Source organism: Hippopotamus amphibius, chromosome 1 (assembly GCF_030028045.1).
Source record: "Hippopotamus amphibius kiboko isolate mHipAmp2 chromosome 1, mHipAmp2.hap2, whole genome shotgun sequence".
In the NCBI taxonomy this organism is placed as follows: Eukaryota; Metazoa; Chordata; class Mammalia; order Artiodactyla; family Hippopotamidae; genus Hippopotamus; species Hippopotamus amphibius.
In genome coordinates this window covers 214,266,842-214,286,589 of record NC_080186.1, presented here as the reverse complement: position 1 = coordinate 214,286,589, position 19,748 = coordinate 214,266,842, and the positions used below count along the sequence as shown (strand labels likewise).

General features: G+C 41.1%; 1 protein-coding gene across 2 annotated transcripts; it reads left to right on the top strand.

Moving 5' to 3' along the window:
- The first annotated feature begins 122 nt into the window (after window positions 1-122).
- LOC130830931 (S-methylmethionine--homocysteine S-methyltransferase BHMT2-like) lies at window positions 123-15,963 on the top strand. Of its 2 annotated transcripts, XM_057698216.1 has the most exons (8): window positions 123-155; window positions 4,917-5,049; window positions 7,334-7,450; window positions 8,402-8,589; window positions 10,431-10,578; window positions 11,668-11,850; window positions 12,120-12,348; window positions 15,603-15,963. In XM_057698216.1, the coding sequence occupies exons 1-8, from the start codon at window positions 123-125 to the stop codon at window positions 15,682-15,684; spliced, it is 1,113 nt and encodes a 370-aa protein (XP_057554199.1). In that variant the 3' UTR covers window positions 15,685-15,963. The 2 variants fall into 2 exon arrangements, with proteins under 2 accessions (XP_057554199.1, XP_057554201.1); XM_057698218.1 differs by lacking the exon at window positions 8,402-8,589 and having other exon boundaries at window positions 7,334-7,425.
- Window positions 15,964-19,748: the final 3,785 nt, after the last annotated feature.

Here is a 19,748-nt window from a genome sequence, read left to right as displayed (position 1 = left end):
GCCGGCAGCTGCTCCCGAGCCAGTCCGGGCGGCGGGGCCTGCGGGCGGCGGTGGCGCCCTCCCCCGGGCGAGGGGCGGGCTCCTGGCTCCCCGCCACCCGGCGCCTGCCCAGCCGCGGCGCGATGGCACCGGCCGGAGGCCGCGGGGCCAAGAAGGTGAGTTTCGGGGAACCCGGGAGGTACGCAGCCCTCCTGGCCCACCTCAGCCCCTCACCGAGCTCTGCCCCTCACCAAGCTCTGCCCCTCACCGAGCTCTGCCCCTCACCAAGCTCTGCCCCTCACCAAGCTCTGCCCCTCACCAAGCTCTGCGGCCTAGGCGAGGCACCTGCACGGCTCTGAGCCTCAGGGTACCCGCCCGCGAGTCGCCGCGATGAGGGTACTGCCCAGCTGTCAGGGTGAGATAACAATCTTGGGTAACATTTACGGAGCCTTGCTTGACTCGGTGCCCGGCCCTGCACGAGTGCTTTACGCAGGTTGTCTCCTCTCTTCACGTTTATTCCCATTTTATAGGTGAGGAAACTGAGGCTCAGAGTCAGCCGACTCACTCAGGGTCACCGATCTAAACAGGTGGAGCAGGGATTTGAAGTCCAGGCCGCACGCACATTTTCTCCTCTCAACCCACCCGAAACCACAGCTCTTCACCTCAGCGGCCCCAGGGCTCGTGCCCCTCGCGTGTTTGGGAAGAGCCCTTGCCTGGCCTCCCGAGCCTCGGACTGGTCTGAAACTGGTCTCGGGCACGGACACGCCTAGACCCCCCGCGGGGATGGAGGGTGGGGTGCGCGGAGCGGGGGTCGGGGCTCTGCCTCACCTCATCCTGCAGCCTGGGTCTCCCGGCTCCCCTTTCCCTATCTGCTCGCCAGCTGTCGCCCAGTTGCCCCATTTTTACGCTGGATGTGTGTGTGTGGTGGTGTTCTAGAAGGGGTGACAGAACAAAATTAGGAAGGGCGTGAACTTGGAGGTGGTAGCTCCAAACTCCTCAAAGCAACCCACCTGAGACCCTAATTCAAAAGCGAGGGTGGGGAAGAAAGGGGCGATATAGACGTGGAAATGTGCACCACGGTTTTATTTATACTAAAAAGATAGGAACAACCAAGATGCCGTACAATACTGGGCTCCGTAAATAAAGTTCATCCACTTAATAAGTTATTAGGCAGTCAATTAAAAAGCTAAGTATGGGAACAGGCAAAGTGCTTTGCAATGTTGTTACAAAAGGAGATAGGATCTATCACAGACTGATCCCAACGATATAAAAACATTTATACACACACTGTAAGGAAGGACACAACAATGGTAGTAGTTGCATAAGATGTGAACTATAGGTTTAAAAAACTTAACAAAAAACATTTTGGATATGTTTTTCTGGTTATAAAAGTAAAATATGGGCATTGAAGAAAACAAGCATGATAAAAAAGTAAAAGAAGCAAAGAACATTGTGCTTTCTCTCTCTAAGCTTTCTCTAATACTATGTTCACGTTTACAGTTCATTTTTTAAAGATTTTTTTAAAAATATGCTGTCCCTGTTCTATTTCCTCCTGGCCTCTGCTCTTTGCAACACCAAGGTTATCATATGAGAATCCACGTTAATGTGTACCTGGGAGTTAACATGTCAGTGGGGTGGAGTTAACCTCACCTCTTTTCTCAGCTAACAGGTGCATTTTAAGAATTCATGTAACTGCCACAGAGGACATCTCCAATTGCCTTCTTTGTGTGTATGTGTGTGATGTATACCGTTCATTCATAGCAATAAAAATAGAATGTTAGATATCAATTTCTACAGAACCATTTCTATTCAAATTAATACAAAAGTATTCTTTAAAACATCCACACAATTGCTTTCTTTGATCCAAAAGAGCAGTCCCGGTGGCAATTGCAGGCAGTCAGGGAGACATTTTAAACTGACTGGACCTCTGACAGCTTCCTGCCACAGGGTGAAGTTGGTCTGTTCCTCCGTGTATGAATAGAGGTGCGCTAAAGCCAGATCTTAAACCCAAGAGGTCTAAATACTGCTACATGCAAAAAGAGGGCACGAATGCCTCTCAGAACTCACTCTCAGATCCAAAGCAGAGTCACTACCAAACTGAAAGGGAGGATGGAATGAAAGTATAAACATACCACAAATCATTTACAGTGCTCTTTATTTTACACAGTCCTGTCATTCTAGAGCGGTCTTTAGATCACACAGGTGTAGCAGTTAACTGAGATGGTAAGTCTAGCAGTAAAGGAGGGGCTAAAAGTTGCTCTGAATTCAAAGACTTATAATTTATTTTGCTAACGGCTGTTTAGAAAACTGGCAAAATTTAAAATGTTGGACAGACATCCAGATAGCAGATCAAAGTGCCTTACCTTTACGTGGGATCATGAAGGCAACAGTCAAAATTTGCACTATCATTTTCTTAAAAATCCTAGCTAATTTTCTGTTAAAGAGTAAAAATTTTCATTTTTTTCCTCCTTGTCAGGACCAAACTTATTGCATATGTGAGATATGTGACATTTTTAAAAGAGTGCTGTCCATCTGCTAACTCTTGGCATGGTTTATTAAGGGCCTACTCTTTGTCAGATGCTGTTTGAGGTGATAGAGATAGAGCCTCAAGCGTCTTACAGCCAAACAGAGGTGACAGGAAAGTAACCAGATACTGCAGCACAGGTGATGGATGCAGGAATAGAGGGTGTATGAACTTAAGCAGGAGACAAAGGAGGATGCAATCACAAATAAGAGTAGGTCAGGCAAGGCTTCGCTCGGGCAGCAATGGAAGATAGCTGAGAGTGGGCTGGAGTGAATCGGAGACCATGGCAATAGTCCAGGAGCAGTGAGGATGAGGGGACTTATGGGAGATGTGTTAAATAGAGATGCTTGATGTAAACCTATGACAGATTGGATGTGGGAGGTAAGAGGCTAACCTATAATACCCAAATTGTGTGTTAATGTTTTTCCCCTCTAGCATTGTTTGATGTGTAATATTAAATCTGATTCTTAACATGGTTCACTTCATTGAAATGAGTTAGATTTTCAAGATGGAATTTTAGACACATGACAATAACTCAGAGTCTCTCTTCTATGTCCCTCTGCAGCATCTATGTATCACGCCGTGCTGTGAGGATCTGTTGATCTAATGACCTTCCCCAGGGTAGCCAGACTTGGAGCTTCTTGAGGGCATGGATCATGTCTAATTCCAACGTTTACCCCTCTTGCCTAGAACTGGACCTGGCCTGTGGGAAGGTCTCGATGAAAGTTGAAAGTTTAAATCCTTTTTATATTTCAAAAGTCCAAAATGAAAAGAGCCAATTTCATTTTATGGAGGGTGTAGGGAGAGAGGTGAGAATCATAGAATACATTAACATTTCTTCTACGTTCAACTAAAATTCATCTTTAGATATACAGTATGGAAAAATAACTAGAGTCAGGAGCTCTCTCTGTCAAAATAGTGTTTATGGCTCACGAAACTGGCCTCCATTCCGATTCCCTTCACAGGAAAATGGAGATGTGGTAGGACGGTGGCCTGGTACTTAGCTTCAGGGCAACCACTTCTCATGTACCTTCCTGGGCTGCAGATCTGACTAGTTAAAAGGGGCAGCTGGAGCTTTTCCTCCCCCATTCATGCACTGTTCTGTGTCCAGCTATAGGCAGGGCTGAGATGAACTGGCCAGTATTTTCAACCAAAGGCTGTATCTGCAACTAGGGCAGGATATACAAGAGAGATAGTGATCCCTATGGGGGTGTTTGCAGTTTTTATAAATTGCAGGGAAGTTGTCTCTGAAAAAATGACCCTTGACCAAAGACCTAAAGGAAATGGGAGGGCAAGCCATGCAGGTATCTGGGGAAGCACTTTGTAGGCAATGGAAACCATGGCCTTGAATAACTGCTCTGGGTGGGCTGACTAGAAAGGTGGTAAAATAGAGACTAGATTAGGAATTTGGAAGATCTGACGTCTGCTTTTTTACTTATTGAACTCTATGATCTTGAGCAAGTCACTTAGCCTCTCTGAACCTCAGTTTCCTCATTTATAAAATGGGAATAAGAACTATCCGCCCTGCCTAGCTCCCAGAGTTGTTAAGAGTACCAAGTGATAATGTGTCCGTGAACATGCTGGAAAAGGTAGGGCCTAATTACGAAACGTTGTGTCCAATAGGATTATGTCCAGTGGTTCCAATAGGATTATGTCCAGTGGTTCATATAAAAAAGAGGTTTATTTTTCTCACCTAATCAGAGGTCTAGTGGTCACCGTCCACAACCTCTGCAGCTACTCCAAGATGTCATTAAGACACCAGGCTGTGGTTATCAGTCCGCACCCCCAGCCTTAGCGTGTGGTTTTCAGTGGCATGGCTGAAAGATGGTGGGTATTCCTCCAGGGCTTACGTTAACATTCCAGACAGGACACAGAAAAAGTGACAAGATGGAAGGGAGTGAGCATCTATATCAGGAAAAAAAAAACTTTTCCGGAAATCAGCAGACTTTCACTATGTCCCATTGGCCACCACTGTGTCACATGGCCACCCACCCCCTCCTCCCTGCAACAAAGGAGCCTGAGGATTTTTTTTTTTTAAGTTGGGGACATTGTCTCCCCAAGCAAAATATATTAGCAAAGAAGAAGAGAAAAAAAAATGCTCATTCATTAGGCAACTAGCAGTGTCTGCCAGAAACATCTTGAAAAAACCCAAATAACCATTACAGAATTAGCACTTTCACTATAATTTGACTCGGATTAAATGGTATTTGAGAAAAAATAGTCACAGAACTTTGCACAAAACAAGTACCTGGATTATCCAAGAAATAGAGTATACTCAGCCTTTCTGAAATACTATTGGGCAGGGATGATTTTCACAGAACTGGAGCTATAAGAGCATTGTACTGCCTTTCCTAAAATTAGAAACTGCTTTTAGGGAAAAAAGAGGAATCTTAGGTGATTTTTCTTTCTCCAGGGCATTTTGGAACATCTGGATAGTGGGGAGCTTGTGGTTGGAGATGGCAGCTTTCTCATAACTCTGGAGAAGAGGGGCTGTGTGAAGGCTGGGCTCTGGACTCCAGAAGCCATAGCAGGGCATCCAGATGCAGGTTGGTGCCAGTGTCACCCACAGTGCTTACCTCGGTGACTTTTTGCTTAAATCTGACTGAGAGAAGATAAATAATAGCGTTTTCTTTTTTTTTTAAATAAATTTATTTATTTTTATTTTTTGGCTGCATTGGGCCTTCGTTGCTGTGTGCAGGCTTTCTGTAGTTGTGGTGAGTGGGGGCTACTCTTTATTGAGATGCACAGGCTTCTTATTGCAGTGGCTTCTTTTGTTGTGGAACATGGGCTCTAGAGCACAGGCTCTGCAGTTGTGGTGCACAGGCTTAGTTGTTTCACGGCATGTGGAATCTTCTCGGACCAGGGCTCGAACCCGTGTCCCCTGCATTGGCAAGTGGATTCTTAACCATTGCACCACCAGGGAAGTCCCATAGCAAATGTCTTCCAAGGAATCTTTCACTTGCCAAAATTCCAAGATGTGGAGACAATGGCAGTACACTAGCTGAATCAAATAGCAGAAATGGCTTCTCTCTCTCTCTCCTTCCCTCCCCTCTCTACACACACACACACACACACACACACACACACTTGCATCTTCATATACTGGGAGTGCTAAAATATACACCCTAATATTTGTGCCATGAATATTTACGTTGTGTATATTCAAGACTTTCCTTAACATAGTAAAACTGTTATTGCCTCAGATTCCTCCTTCTGGCTAATTTTCATGTGATATGAAAAACAGTACGTTTCAGGGACTTCCCTGGTGGCACAGTGGTTAAGAATCTGCCTGCCAATGCAGGGGACACAGGTTCGATCTCTGGTCCGGGAAGATCCCACCTGCCGCAGAGCAACTAAGCCTGTGTGCCACAACTACTGAGCCTGCACTCTAGAGCCCACGAGCCACAACTACTGAGCCCATGTGCCACAACTACTGCAGCCCACATGCCTAGAGTCCATGCTCTGCAACAAGAGAAGCCACTGCAATGAGACGCCTATGCACCGCAACTAAGAGTAGCCCCCGCTCTCGCCACAACTAGAGAAAGCCCGTGCACAGCAATGAAGACCCAACAGAGCCAATAAGTAAATAAGTAAATAAATAAATAAATAAAACAGTACATTTCATAGGGATTAATAGTAACCACCAGCTTAACGGAATATGGACAGTAGACAGCCAGGTTCTGCTGTGGGGAGGAGAGGGGCAAAGAAATAAGAACAATTATACCTCATCCTCCTGGCTGAAAAAAAAAACAGTTGGAGGTAGAAACTGTGATAGGATTGGTTAGTAACATCAAATTGGAACTTTAATTCTATGTTTGCTCTTTTTTGTATTTGCTCTCCTACATGAAAGTAGGAAATAAAGCCAAAGAAGAAATGGGTGAAACAGGATAAAAGCAGGGGGTGGAGCTTTTGCTTCACTCTGATTTTATTCATGTAAGCACAGTGTACCAGACAAATGTGGGGTCATGTTTCGCTTCTTCTACTGACCAGCTGAGTGACCTTGGACAAGTCATTTGACCTGTGAGGATCCATTTCTTCATCTGTCCCATGGGGTGATGACATGGCCTGGTTGTGAGGACTCTTGAGTTGCCCACATGAAATGCCCAGCATATCATAAGTACCTGATGACCATGACTAGTGTTTCACCAGACACCCAGAGTTATACAAAGTTTTGTCTTTCTGGTGTTAGCAGGAAGTTTTGTCTTTCTGCTGTTAGCAGGAAGATTTCATCTGGCCCAAGAAGAACTTGTTCTTAATTTTAGAAGATCTTTTTTGGTCAACCAGAAAGAGAGTGTTGAAATAGCAAGGATAAAGATTGAGGGCGGGGGGTGGTGATGAAGAGAGAGAGAGGAAGGGGATTCTGATGGGCCAGGGAAAGCTCCCTGACTGCGCCTACCCAGCTGCCTGCTACTGAATCCACTCGATGGGGGTGCCACCCACATGCATTCTGTCCACTGTGAGAATTCCCTCATCCTACTTTGAGGGCTCCCTAGTGCTGACTGCTTGTAGACCAGCTACATCCGTCATGACAGGGCAAATGAATAAACCCTCTCTAGACCAAGAGACCACGGGGCCTTGATGTCTGCACGTGGCTGGCACCAGACCATGAAGCCCATCGGCAGGTCCACTCTAAACAGCCCCCAGTTGGTATGGACTCTGCCTTGTCCTGTTCCTGAATTCTGCTGACCTGAACCTGAATCTCTGTATCAGTATTAGGTTTGAAATTGTGTATGATTGAGAGAGACGTGAGTGAGCGAGCTGCTGCTGGAAGTGATCGCTTCTGTGATTTTTACTTTTTTAACTTCAATGGAAAAAACAACGCCTTTGTAGTTCGTCAGCTTCACGTGGAATTCTTGAGAGCAGGATCAAATGTCATGCAGACTTTCACCTTTTCTGCCAGTGGAGACAATATGGAAAGTCAGGTAAATGGTAATGCGGCAGGTGGGAGTGCGGAGGGGTGAGGAGAGGGCTCATCTACAATATAAATAACCTCTCGATGGGAGTCCATAGAATTGACCTGTTGTGTGACTACACTTTATTACAAACTCCTCCACATAAAACATCTATTAAGTAATTAATCATTAAGGTAAACATATGTACTTAATAAGCTTTTTCTGTCTCTTTATCTCAGGGAGGAGGAGGGGACAGGACTGGGAGAAAATATACCATTGGAAGGGCATGGCCATCCTTCTATGCAATTTTTTTGTAGAGAAAGAACATTGTGTAGATGCTGCTTTTACTTTCTTATTTCACATTCTTCTTTTCTGACTCATCCATCTGGAGACAGGGCGGTCCTAGAGAACACAGCACTGGGGTCGGAATGAGGAGACTTGAGTTTGATACCCAGCTTTGCCACCTATGGGTTGTGTGACTTTGTGTAAGACACTGAATGGCATGGAGCACTGGTTTTCTCTGCCAAATGGAGATAACTGATGCTCACATACATAGGGTTGTTGAGAAACGTGAATAAGGTGAAGGATGTGGAAGTATTGTGAGATATTCTGCAAATGTGAAATGTTAATACTTGTGAACATTAATGCTCATTGATTCATTCAACCAACCAACATTTATTGAGTATCTGTTATAGTCCACTTTCTGTGCTAGATACAAAGATGATACAAAGGCAGAGACCCCATTCTGAAGTGGCTCATGGTCAAGTGTGAGAGGCAAATAAATGAGCATTTACTAAAAGCCAGTGTGGCAAGTACAATAATGGGAATACAAGCCCACTGGGACTAGAGGAGATGGTAGCCAACTCTACTGGTCTTCTCGCATTGCAGTTTAAACCAGTGACTTGTACTCATGCTACTTGCTCATTGATCCCCTTGATATCTATTATATTTCACCTTTAAAATGCCAGGCTCACCATGTGCACACTTGCTCTGTAACCTCAGTGAGAAGCTGTAAATGCTGCTGCCTGTGACCTCGCCAGAGAAGTAGCCAACACAGGTGATGCTTTGGTAGCAGGGGGGATCTGCCAGACATCGTTGTACAAACACCACAAGGATGAAGCTAGAATTAAAAAACTTTTTCGACTACAGCTAGAGGTTTTTGCCAGGAAAAATGTGGACTTCTTTATTGCAGAGGTAAGCCTAGTGTTATATGCAAAGGATTAACTCTATTTTGACATAGCTACATAGTCTTTCATTTTCATGAGGGTATGGGACTGCCTTATGCCCTTGTTTCCTCCCTGTGGATGGTCAAAGGTTTATTTAGATGCACTATAGTCAGACTTCCCTGCTGGTGCAGTGGTCCCCCAATACAGGGGACATGGGTTCGATCCTTGGTCTGGGAAGATCCCACATGCCATGGAGTGACTAAGCCTGTGTGCCATAACTACTGAGCCCACATGCTGTGCAGCAAGAGAAGCCACTGCAATGGGAAGCCCATGCACCACAACGAAGAGTAGCCCCCGCTCGCCACAACTAGAGAAAGCAGCAACAAAGACCCAATGCAGCCAAAAAATAAATAAAATTTTAAAAAATCCATTATAGTCAAGGCCAACATCCTCTAGCTTGTATGCTAGGTTCTCTGTGAAGCCAAAGAACAGACCCAGGAGAGGCCTACTTGTAGCCTTTGGTTTTATTCTGGGTGGTTGTAGCAGCTGACTCTTGCGGGGACCCTATAATGCAGAATGAGAGAAGGGGACAGTGATTCAGGGAGCATCCTCTCCAATGGGAGGGGCAGGACTGGAAAGAGCTGTGTGTGGGGGATAGAGACTGTCAGGGAGTAAAGCCTAGAGGGTAGGCGGCTGCTCAGGCTCATCCAGGCCCCACCAATAACACTTAGTACCAAGCAGTAGTTTCCTTGCCCTCTTGCATCCATGCCTTGCTCACTCCCATCTCTCTGCTTTCACTAAAGCTATTACATCTGAGTGATATTTTGAAGCTAGAATCAATAAGAGTTGTCATTGACTGGATATGAAGGCTTAGAATATCCTCTTTCTCCCATCTCCCTATTTCCCAACACTATTGCTACCATCTGCAGTCAAGGCCTCAACCCAGATCTTCACCCCCAACAAAAAGACAATAGCCTGCCAACTGCCAGTTCCCCAAGCACCCTACTGAACCTACTGAAAACCATGCTTCAGCGACCTTCCTAAGGCTTAGGGCTACCCAAGCCTGGCTAACCCACCTGGAAAAAGGTAGGTTATTATTCATTATCTAAAGAAATGAATCCAAGCTCTACCCTATATGTTCTCCAGATGGATGAGAACACAAGTTTGTTTTTAAGAACCTCTCTTTTGACTTTCCCTGCCATTCCTCAGACACTGCTCCTGCAGAATCTAAGTCAAGAAGGAAGAAATGGGAAGATTTCTGCTAGCTTTTCTCCACTTAAATTAAGTTCAGCTTTTCAATTGTGGCACTTATGGGGTTTCCTAGGAAGCACCCCTGCAAATGGGCTCACCAGACAAGGTGTCCTGTCCACCATTGGCAGAGACACTCAGTAACCACCCCTCCCATCTCTGTGCCTCAATGTTCTCATTTGGGAAAATAATCATATTTCCCTTCCTACTTTGTGGAGTACTTATAAATATCTAACTAGAAGTGAATATAAAAGTATTTTGAAGTGTAAAGCATGCAAACTATTAATTATTCTCCAGAGATCACCCAAGTTCCATAAAAAAAATGAGTCCAAAATGTATTAGCAAAACTTTTTTCCTTCAAAATTATGATTTTAAATATGCAATTACTTTAAAACCTTTTTGAAAGTATATCTGAGTGAAAACCTATATGTTATTGTTAAAGGAATTAAAATATTTACTCAGAAAAGTATTCTTTAGTCAGTTTGATAGAGACACATTTCTTAGCACATTTTATCACATATATTTGGTAATTTTTTATAACTGTTTTTGCAACATTTGCATTCTACCTCTCAAAATCTGCTTTATATTTGGACCAATAGAAACACATGAAATTTCTCTTAGTATTTTGAATATGCTGAAGAAGCTGTGTGGGCTGTGGAAGTCTTAAAAGAATCCAGAAAACCCATGGCAGCAACCATGTGTATTGGCCCAGAGGGAGACATGCATGGTATAACACCTGGAGAATGTGCTGTGAAGTTGGTGAAGGCAGGTAATGTGGACCAATGATATGATAAGCAGTTCAGTTATTGTTTATGAAATTTAACAAAGTTTCTTAATATTGGGAGAACAGTTTGAAAATAAAAGCATTAATTGGAATCAATCTCTTTATCTGTAAAACTTAGGAGGTGGAGGGGGATAGCTAACCTCTAAGGCACCTTCCAACTATTAAAAAAGAAAATAAAGATCTATGTGTCTGTTTTTGTGCCAGTACCATACTGTTTTGATGACTGTAGCTTTGCGGTATAGTCTAAAGTCAGGGTGCATGATTCCTCCAGCTTTGTTCCTCTTTCTCCAGATTGTTTTGGCTATTCAGGGTCTTTTGTGTTTCCATACAAATTTTAAAATTATTTGTTCTAGTTCCCTGAAAAAATGCCTTACGTAATTTGATAGGGAGTGCGTTGAATCTATAGATGGCCTTGGGTAGTATGGTCATTTTAAAAATATTGATTCTTCCTATCTGAGAACACTATATCTTTCCATATTTTGTGTCATCTTCAATTTCTTTCATCAGCATCTTTTAGTTTTTGGAGTAAAGGTCTTTTGTCTCCTTAAGTAGGTTTATTCCTAAGTATTTTATTCTTTTTGATGTGATGGTAAATGGGATTGTTTCCTTAATTTCTCTTTCTGATGTTTTGTTGTTGGTATATAGGAATGAAGTCAGATAAAGAAAGACAAATATCCTATCACTTTTATGTGGAATCTTGAAAAATGATACAAGTGAACTTATTTACCAAACAAAAATAGACTCACAGACACAGAAAACAAACTTATGGTTACCAAAGGGGATACAGGGAGGGGGAGGGATAAATTAGGAGTTTGGGATTAACAGATACACACTCCTATATATAAAATAGATAAACAACAAGGACCTACTGTATAGCGCAGGGAACTATATTCAATATCTTATAATAAGCTATAATGAAAAAAAGTCTGAAAAAGAATATACATATATATGTATAATCAAATCACTTTACATCTGAAACCACCACAACATTATAAATCAACTATACTTCAATTTAAAAATATAAACAAGTAAATAAATTGTGAAACAAGTAAATAAAAGTAGCTCTTTGCATAGGGGCTTCAGTTGTTGGCGTGAACTGCCGATTTGGACCCTGGACCAGTCTGAAGACAATGAGACTCATGAAGGAAGGCCTACGGGCTGGAGGGCTGAAAGCACACTTGGTGGTGCAGTCTCTGGGGTTCCATATGCCTGACTGCAGCAAAGGAGGATTTGTGGATCTCCCTGAATATCCCTTTGGTAAGCTCAGGTGCATATTAGAGACCTCGTGGTTTCCTGTTGTTCGGGATTAACAACAAACAGAAATGGCTATAAGGGACAACTACAGTACAGACTTATGATATGAGACTGCATAGGACAAAGACATTCAGTGTTAACCAAAAATGAGCTATCTGAAGAACTCATACTCTAAAATTTATAATTTTTTCATTAAAAAAAAATACCCCTCAGAGCATCAGTCGTTTGAAAATAGAGATGGTAACAGAAGTGCCATAACTATTGTATTACAGCACTGGAGCCCAGAGTTGCAACTAGATGGGATACTCAAAACTACGCCAGAGAGGCCTATGACCTGGGGGTCAGGTACATAGGCCGGTGCTGTGGATTTGAGCCCTACCACATCAGGGCGATTGCAGAGGAGCTGGCCCCGGAAAGCGGATTTTTGCCTCCGGCTTCTGACAAACATGGCAGCTGGGGAAGTGGTCTCGACACACACAGCAAACCCTGGATGGGAGCCAGGTAGGAATTTTTAAATTAGCTTACTCTTTTCCTCTAATCTCATTCTATTTATTGTTAACATTATGCATGCACGTGGTAATAAAAATTGAAAAGTAGAGAAGTGTATAAAATAAAAGGTAAAAGCCACGCCATTTCTAATACCCATCCCATTCCAGGGGTAACCTATTTGCCATTTATGTTGTGAAGTCTTATTCCTCTATTTCTTGTTTTATCAATTTTAGGTGGTAATTACCCTTTATGAAGACTGAGGGATTTAAATCACATAATATTCCTCCTTTCCCTGATCTCTTTTTCCCAACTTTGACTTATTACATTTTTGCTTGCTCTGTTGGTTATCTTTATAAGTTTGAATTTCATATTTAACTACCTGTTTTTTCATCTATCAATAGGAGGCAACATCTCTTGATCCCCCTCTCTGTAAAATAAGAATTGACTTCCTCTGTTTCCCTCTGCTTTTCCTCCCTCATCTACTGCTTGGCTTCTTTAAGGTATATCATTATTTTTACATCATCAAAGTTTATAACCAAACACAGTATAAGCACAGCATAAGCAAATACAGTGGCAATTCAGTAATTACGTGTCCAACTCCATGTGAAATCAAAACTTGGAACATGTTTCAAACTTAAAACTTCTCCTTTTTTTCCAGCAGCAGATTTCAGTGAACAGGAAACCAGGGAAGGCCAGTCTGATCTTTCTCTTTCTCTGTCTTATGCTTCCAGCCCTCCCTTCCCATATTGCTAATCATGGTTTCTGACCTCTTCAGATTCAAAGAGAGAGGCGAGGGGATGGAAAAGGGAGTAAGCTGGTATTGCTTGACTGGGTCTGGCAGATCCTCATGAGTGTATTTATAGTTCTTCAGAGGCTTCCACTGGGAACTTTTATCTGTATTTCTCATGCCACAGACAATACATTTTTCTCTCAAAAACAGAGAAAATCCATTTTTCTCTGCTTCGCCCTCAGATCCTGACTTTCTCAGCAGGTCACTACAGATATACCTTATCTGGGGGAGTCTCATTTTCCTTCGTGGTGTTTCTCTTGAGCCTGATTTTAAATTCACTCAGGTTGGCTCCCTCTCTCCTATGAGGCTCAAAACTGGCTAGAAGAACTTTCATCCTTCTTCTAAGGAGACAAACTCTGAGAGTGTGGTCTGATGTCAACTGAACCACAGTCTCTTCACTCACAAGCAAAGAAGCCAACCCATTGGTCTCTGTGATCTAGATTTTCCAGTGTAGAGTCAAGTGAGTCATCTGCCTGGCTCTTAGCCACCTACTTTCAAACTTCTGCAGAGTGTCTGTCTTGCTTTTTTTTTTTTTTTAATTTTATTTATTTATTTATTATTTGGGGGGGGGGGTACACCAAGTTCAATCATCTGTTTTTATACACATGCAGTGTCTGTCTTGCTTTAATACCTCATATCTATCATATCTTGTGCCACCAATAAAATTTCCAATCTAATATCCTGGTACCCTGATCATGATTTTCTAAACATTATTCACTGAGAACCAAGATAAAGAGAAATAAAGCTGTTTTACAAAACATAAGCCCCTTGTAGGAGAATGTTCCAAGCATCAAGGTCAAATTGATTCTCTCCTCTCACATTTCATCCATAGTCCAAATTCAGGCCATATTTTAATTTGCTTCATAGTTGGACTATGACTTTCTTTGTACAATAGTTTTATAGAGATTTCTAATTAACTTTCTTTTTTATTGTTGAAAGAAGAATAACAGGCCTTCACCTTCTCTAAGGTCTTCCAATATCTAAATGATACTATTTGTTACAATCAATCACCTTATTATTGAAGAAATGTTTCTGGGGGCTCATTGAATTACTGTTCTATTTTGAATCATTCTCTCTCTCACCTCCCCCCACCCTGCCCTCTCCCTCTCTCTCTCTCCCTCACCAGCAACACAATGCCATTCCTTTCCCATCTTTTAGAAACCAGCCACAATCTCTGCCATCTTCCTTAATCAACGCTTGTTGTGTCTTTGATCCATTTTGTATTTCTTTATCCATTTCATTTGGCATTTAGAACAGTCTTCATTTTTGAACTGGGACAATGTTCCTAATGTAAATTAATTTCGATTGTAAAAGTAGGCAAGAAATCATTTAGGCAAACATTACTTCTAGGAGGTATGGACATTTATCCAGGAAGATGTTTTTTAATGGGTCTCATGCTTAGAAAAAAAGTACTAAATAGAAATATAATTAAAAGGTGAGGAAAACATACTTTGATGATGGTTAAAATAGTTCATATAAGTGAGAAATGGCTTATTTTAATAACGTTGTCTAGGGAATCCTTAAAATTCATTAGCAATTTGAATTAAAACATTATTCTGTAGAATAAAGCCAGACATTCCTTGCACCCTAAACTCCCAAACGTACTGAGGTTTGCAAAAATTTGTGATTACACAGAAACCTGTAGATACCCCAGGTTTCTGAAATTTTCACCGTCCAAAAATATTGATTTATTCATTGTTTCGTAAGTAAAGTGGAAAAAAACTGTGAAAATATATTTAACACAAAGGTCTGTGACCAGGAACCTTTGTATACTTCTTTCTTTGTCTAAAAACAAGACACAAATACTGACAAAGTAATTTGTATTCTGTTTTTAGTTACTTTTTGAAGAATTATATTTTGTCTCATTACATTAAAAACCAGCTTCATATACTTGCCATTGTGTTAAAATATTGAGTAGAGCTAGAAGGACGCTGCTAGAAATTTCCAAATGAATATAATTCACAAAAACATGAAATTCAAACACGTTGTCTTTCTCTGAAAGGTGGTATGAAACCCAGTGATTGTTATTGAGGAGAGAATGTAGAAAGACTCCTGGAATTAATGGATATGGGCAGTTTTTCTGTCCATATGTTGAAACTGAAATTCTACTTTAGCCTGATCATCCACCAAACTTATGTGTATTTAGCCTATATATATAAAAAACATACATATAAAACATATTGGATTTATAAAATAGATATGAATTTTTTGATTACTATGTATATATATATATTTTTAGAACTTTTATTGAGATACAATTAACATACAATAAACTGGATATATTTAAAGCGTACAATTTGGTATCCCAATCTCCCAATTCATTCCCCCCCAACCCTCCCCGCTTTCCCCACTTGGTGTCCATATGTTTGTTCTCTACATCTGTGTCTCTGTTTCCGCCTTGCAAACTGGTTGATTTGTACCATTTTTCTATAGTCCGCATATATGTGTTAATATACGGTATTTGTTATAAACACAGGGCTAGAAGGGAGTATTGGGAGAATCTGCTTCCAGCTTCAGGCAGACCTTTCTGTCCTTCATTGTCAAAGCCAGATGCATAAGGAGTAATGAAAGAAAACACTGAAATAGCAGAATGGAAAGAAACCCCCCTCAAGCCCCACCTGGAACCCTTCCTCACCCCTATCCCCAGCCCACCCTGTCTCCAGCTGCCGAACAGCTAATGTGCTGTCAATTCAGCATAGGACGTATACTGCACGCCTGCTGTGCTTAAGCTCCAAGCCGGATGCCAGGGGAGATGAAAAGCTGATGAGAAAGGCTTCTCCTCCTCCAGGTACTTACTGTCCAGTCATGCTGCAGGACATGCTTTTGAAGGCCATCAAGAATAGCGAAACTTGTCTTTTAGAGTGAATTTGAGATTTTAAAATAAGCAGAACTCAGTGAGCAACAAATCCAGTTGTTAATTCAGGTCACTAAACTAGGTACAGAAGGAGGACAGAGCAGCATTCTAAACTAAAATTAATGGTGGGCTTCCCTGGTGGTGCAGTGGTTAAGAATCTGCCTGCCAATGCAGGGGACACAGGTTCGAGCCCTAGTCTGGGAAGATCCCACATGCCATGGAGCAACTAAGCCCATGTGCCACAACTATTGAGCCTGTGCTCTAGAGCCTGCGAGCCACTACTGAGCCCACGTGCCGCAACTACTGAAGCCCGCACACCTAGAGCTGGTGCTCTAGAAGAGAAGCCACCACACTGGGAAGCCTGTGCACCACGGCAAAGAGTAGCCCCCAGCTCACCACAACTAGAGGAAACCCACACATAGCAGCAAAGACCCAACACAGCCAAAAATAAAAACTAAAATAAAAATAAATTTATTTAAATTAAATAAATAAATAAAAGTAATGAGTCTCTCTTTCTTAAATGATTAATCTAATGACTCAAAAGGCAATCCCAAAGGAAAAGATGCAAAAAATGTTTTAGGATTTTTTGAAATAATCGTATAACCTTCCAAAGTGGTTACTTTCAAAAGATGATTTTACTTACAAGTGTTATGTCCCAGAATTTTTTAAATGTGTCTCTATGATCACAAATAGCTAGATTATAAACTACTAAGGAAAAGGACCATGTGATATGCTTCTTATATTTTTCCTTAAAGTATTTAGCATTGTACCAGGCATATTAATAGATGCTCAATGAAATACTTATTGTTGATTATTTAAAATAAGTAAAAATAGATAAACAGTTTTGGAAGACCTTTTTAGAAGTCAGAGTTCAAATCTATCTTGGTCTAATATTTTCTTGACTTATATTTGAGCTATTTGCTATGTGCTGATTTCTCTCTGTTTTTTAAAACAATGTATCAATTTGTAACAATTAATAAAATTAAAAATAATTTACCTTTTATAGTCTTCGAATACTTTAAATTTTATGGACATTCTTTGGAATAATGACAACAACAAGCATTTATTACTTCCAGGCTCTTGCTTCCCTCTCTCTCTCTCTCTCTCAATCTCTCCCCCGCTCTCTCTTTCTATATATATATATGACAAAAGCCAAGCTAGATTTATGAAACACATAGGTTTTATTTTGGGTAAGTAAGTGAGTGCAATGCTTGGAATAGAATGTTGATGAGATGGAAGTTGATAAAACTTCCAAGAGACAAACAGGTAACCAATAAAGTCTTTAAAAGATAGATTTCCTACATTGAAAGATTTGAAATTTATATAGTAATTGGATCCCATTTTAGATAAAAATAAAAATATATTGGGGGAAAGTATTTCAAACCATGTGGTTCTAACCCCAATTTAATAATTGTGCCCCAAAATAAAGTCAAGAAAGTACACTCAGTCCCCAACTCTTAACACCTTGGCCTGGCAATACTAGACAATACATTTAGATAATTAAAAATATAGAAAAAGTGAGGATAAAATTATATTTTATGTAGATGAAATAGTTATATAGCTAGAAATCTCAAGAAGATCATCTGGATAGCTCTTACAAACAATAGGAGAATTCAGGAAAGTGGTTAAAACTTTTATACACAAAAGTCATTGCTTCTCTATATACATTCAACAACTATTTTGAAAGTATAGTGGAAGTAAAGACCTATTGTACATTTTCAGCAAAATTATTAAATATCTAGGAATAATATTACAAAAATGTGTAAGAGCTATTGAAGGAAATTTCAGGATGCAAATAAGATGTATAAATCTATGCACATACTCATAAACAGAAAGACAATATTTTAAGATGCAAAGTTGTTCTAAGTTGATTACTGAATGTAATATATAATCCCAGGGGGGAAATCATCAGGATTGAGGGGAAGCAGACATGCAAACTCTCAAGTTCATATGGTTGGGGCAGGGGACATTATAGGGATTTTGAGAAAATTAGAAAAAGAGAGACAGTGAGGAAGGTGTGGCCTTGCCAGACAATCACTATATATAACGTAGTAATTAAAGCCATTGGACACTTGCATAAAGAAAGATCAGTGGAATATATATATATCAGTGGAATATATATATATATATAAATGTTAATGTGTGATAAAGGGGATATTTCAGGTCAGTAAGGAAAAGCTGTATTGTTTAATAATGTTGGACGTTCAGTCGATCACCTAGGAAGAAAAAGTAAATCCATAAAAGAAAAGAAAACATAAATTTCACCATATAAACAATTTAAAGCTGTGCATGAAACCCAAAATACTCTAAACAAAGATAAAGTCAAAAGGGAATAAAGTGTAACGAGGGTTAGTCACCACTATTCCAGTTAGGGGGTCATGAGCTATCTTAGTTCAACCATCCTGCCACCTATGCAGATGTTGTGAGGGGGGCTCACCTACGTAATTGGCATTCAGAACTCCATTCCACCCCATTTTCTTGGGCTTACAGTTGTTATTAGAGGGAGATGTACCGAGCTAGGGACGAAGCAATGCCTTGGGGTCATTACTAGCTCCATCACCCTTGCTTGATGGTCACTCTTTCACTGTGGGATATGATGCCGTGAAGCACAGTACACCTGGTAGAGATGATGTGAGGTGCCAGGTAGTGAGTCTGCAGGCACTGACACGGTGTTCAGGCAGCTTCTGAACATTGACACATCATCTCTCTCCTTTTTTTTTTTTTTTTGTATTTTTCATATTTCATGTTTACATTTTTAAAGCTTTTTATTGAAATATAATTGCTTTACACTGTTGTGCCAGTTTTTGCTGTACAACAAAGTGAATCAGCTGTATTTATACATATATCCCCATATCCCCTCCCTCCTGCAACTCCCTCCCACCCTCCCTATCCCAGCTCTCTAAGTCATCACCCATCATCAAGTTGATCTCCCTGTGTTATGCAGCAGCTTCCCACTAGCCATCTATTTTACATTTGGTAGTGTATATATGTCTATGCTACTCTCTCACTTCGTCCCAGCTTCCCCTTTGCCCCCCGCCCCCCCCAACCCCGGGTCCTCCAGTCCATTCTCTGCATCTGCATCCTTATTCTTGCCCTGTCACTGGGTTCATCAGTACCTTCTTTTTTTTTTTTTCCGTATATATGAGTTAGCATATAGTATTTGTTTTCCTCTTTCTGGCTTACTTCACTCTGTATGACAGACTCTAGGTCTATCCACCTCATTACATACAGCTCTATTTCATTCCTTTTTATGGCTGAGTAATATTCCATTGTATATATGTGCCACATCTTCTTTATCCATTCATCTGTTGATGGGCATTTAGGTTGCGTCCATGTCCTGGCTATTGTAAACAGTGCTGCAATGAACATTATGGTACATGTTTCTTTTTGGATTATGGTTTTCTCTGGGTATATGCCCAGTAGTGGGATTACTGGGTCATATGGTAGTTCTATTTTTAGTTTTTAAAGGAACCTCCATACTGTTTTCCATAGTGGCTGTACCAATTTCCATTCCCACCAACAGTGCAGGAGGGTTCTCTTTTCTCCACACCCTCTCCAGCATTTATTGTTTCTAGATTTTTTGATGATGGCCATTCTGACCAGTGTGAGGTGATACCTCATTGTGACTTTGACTTGCATTTCTCTAATGATGAGTGATATTGAGCATCTTTTCATGTGTTTGTTAGCCATCTTCATGTCTTCTTTGGAGAAATGTCTGTTTAGGTCTTCGGCCCATGTGTGGATTGGATTATTTGCTTTCTTGATATT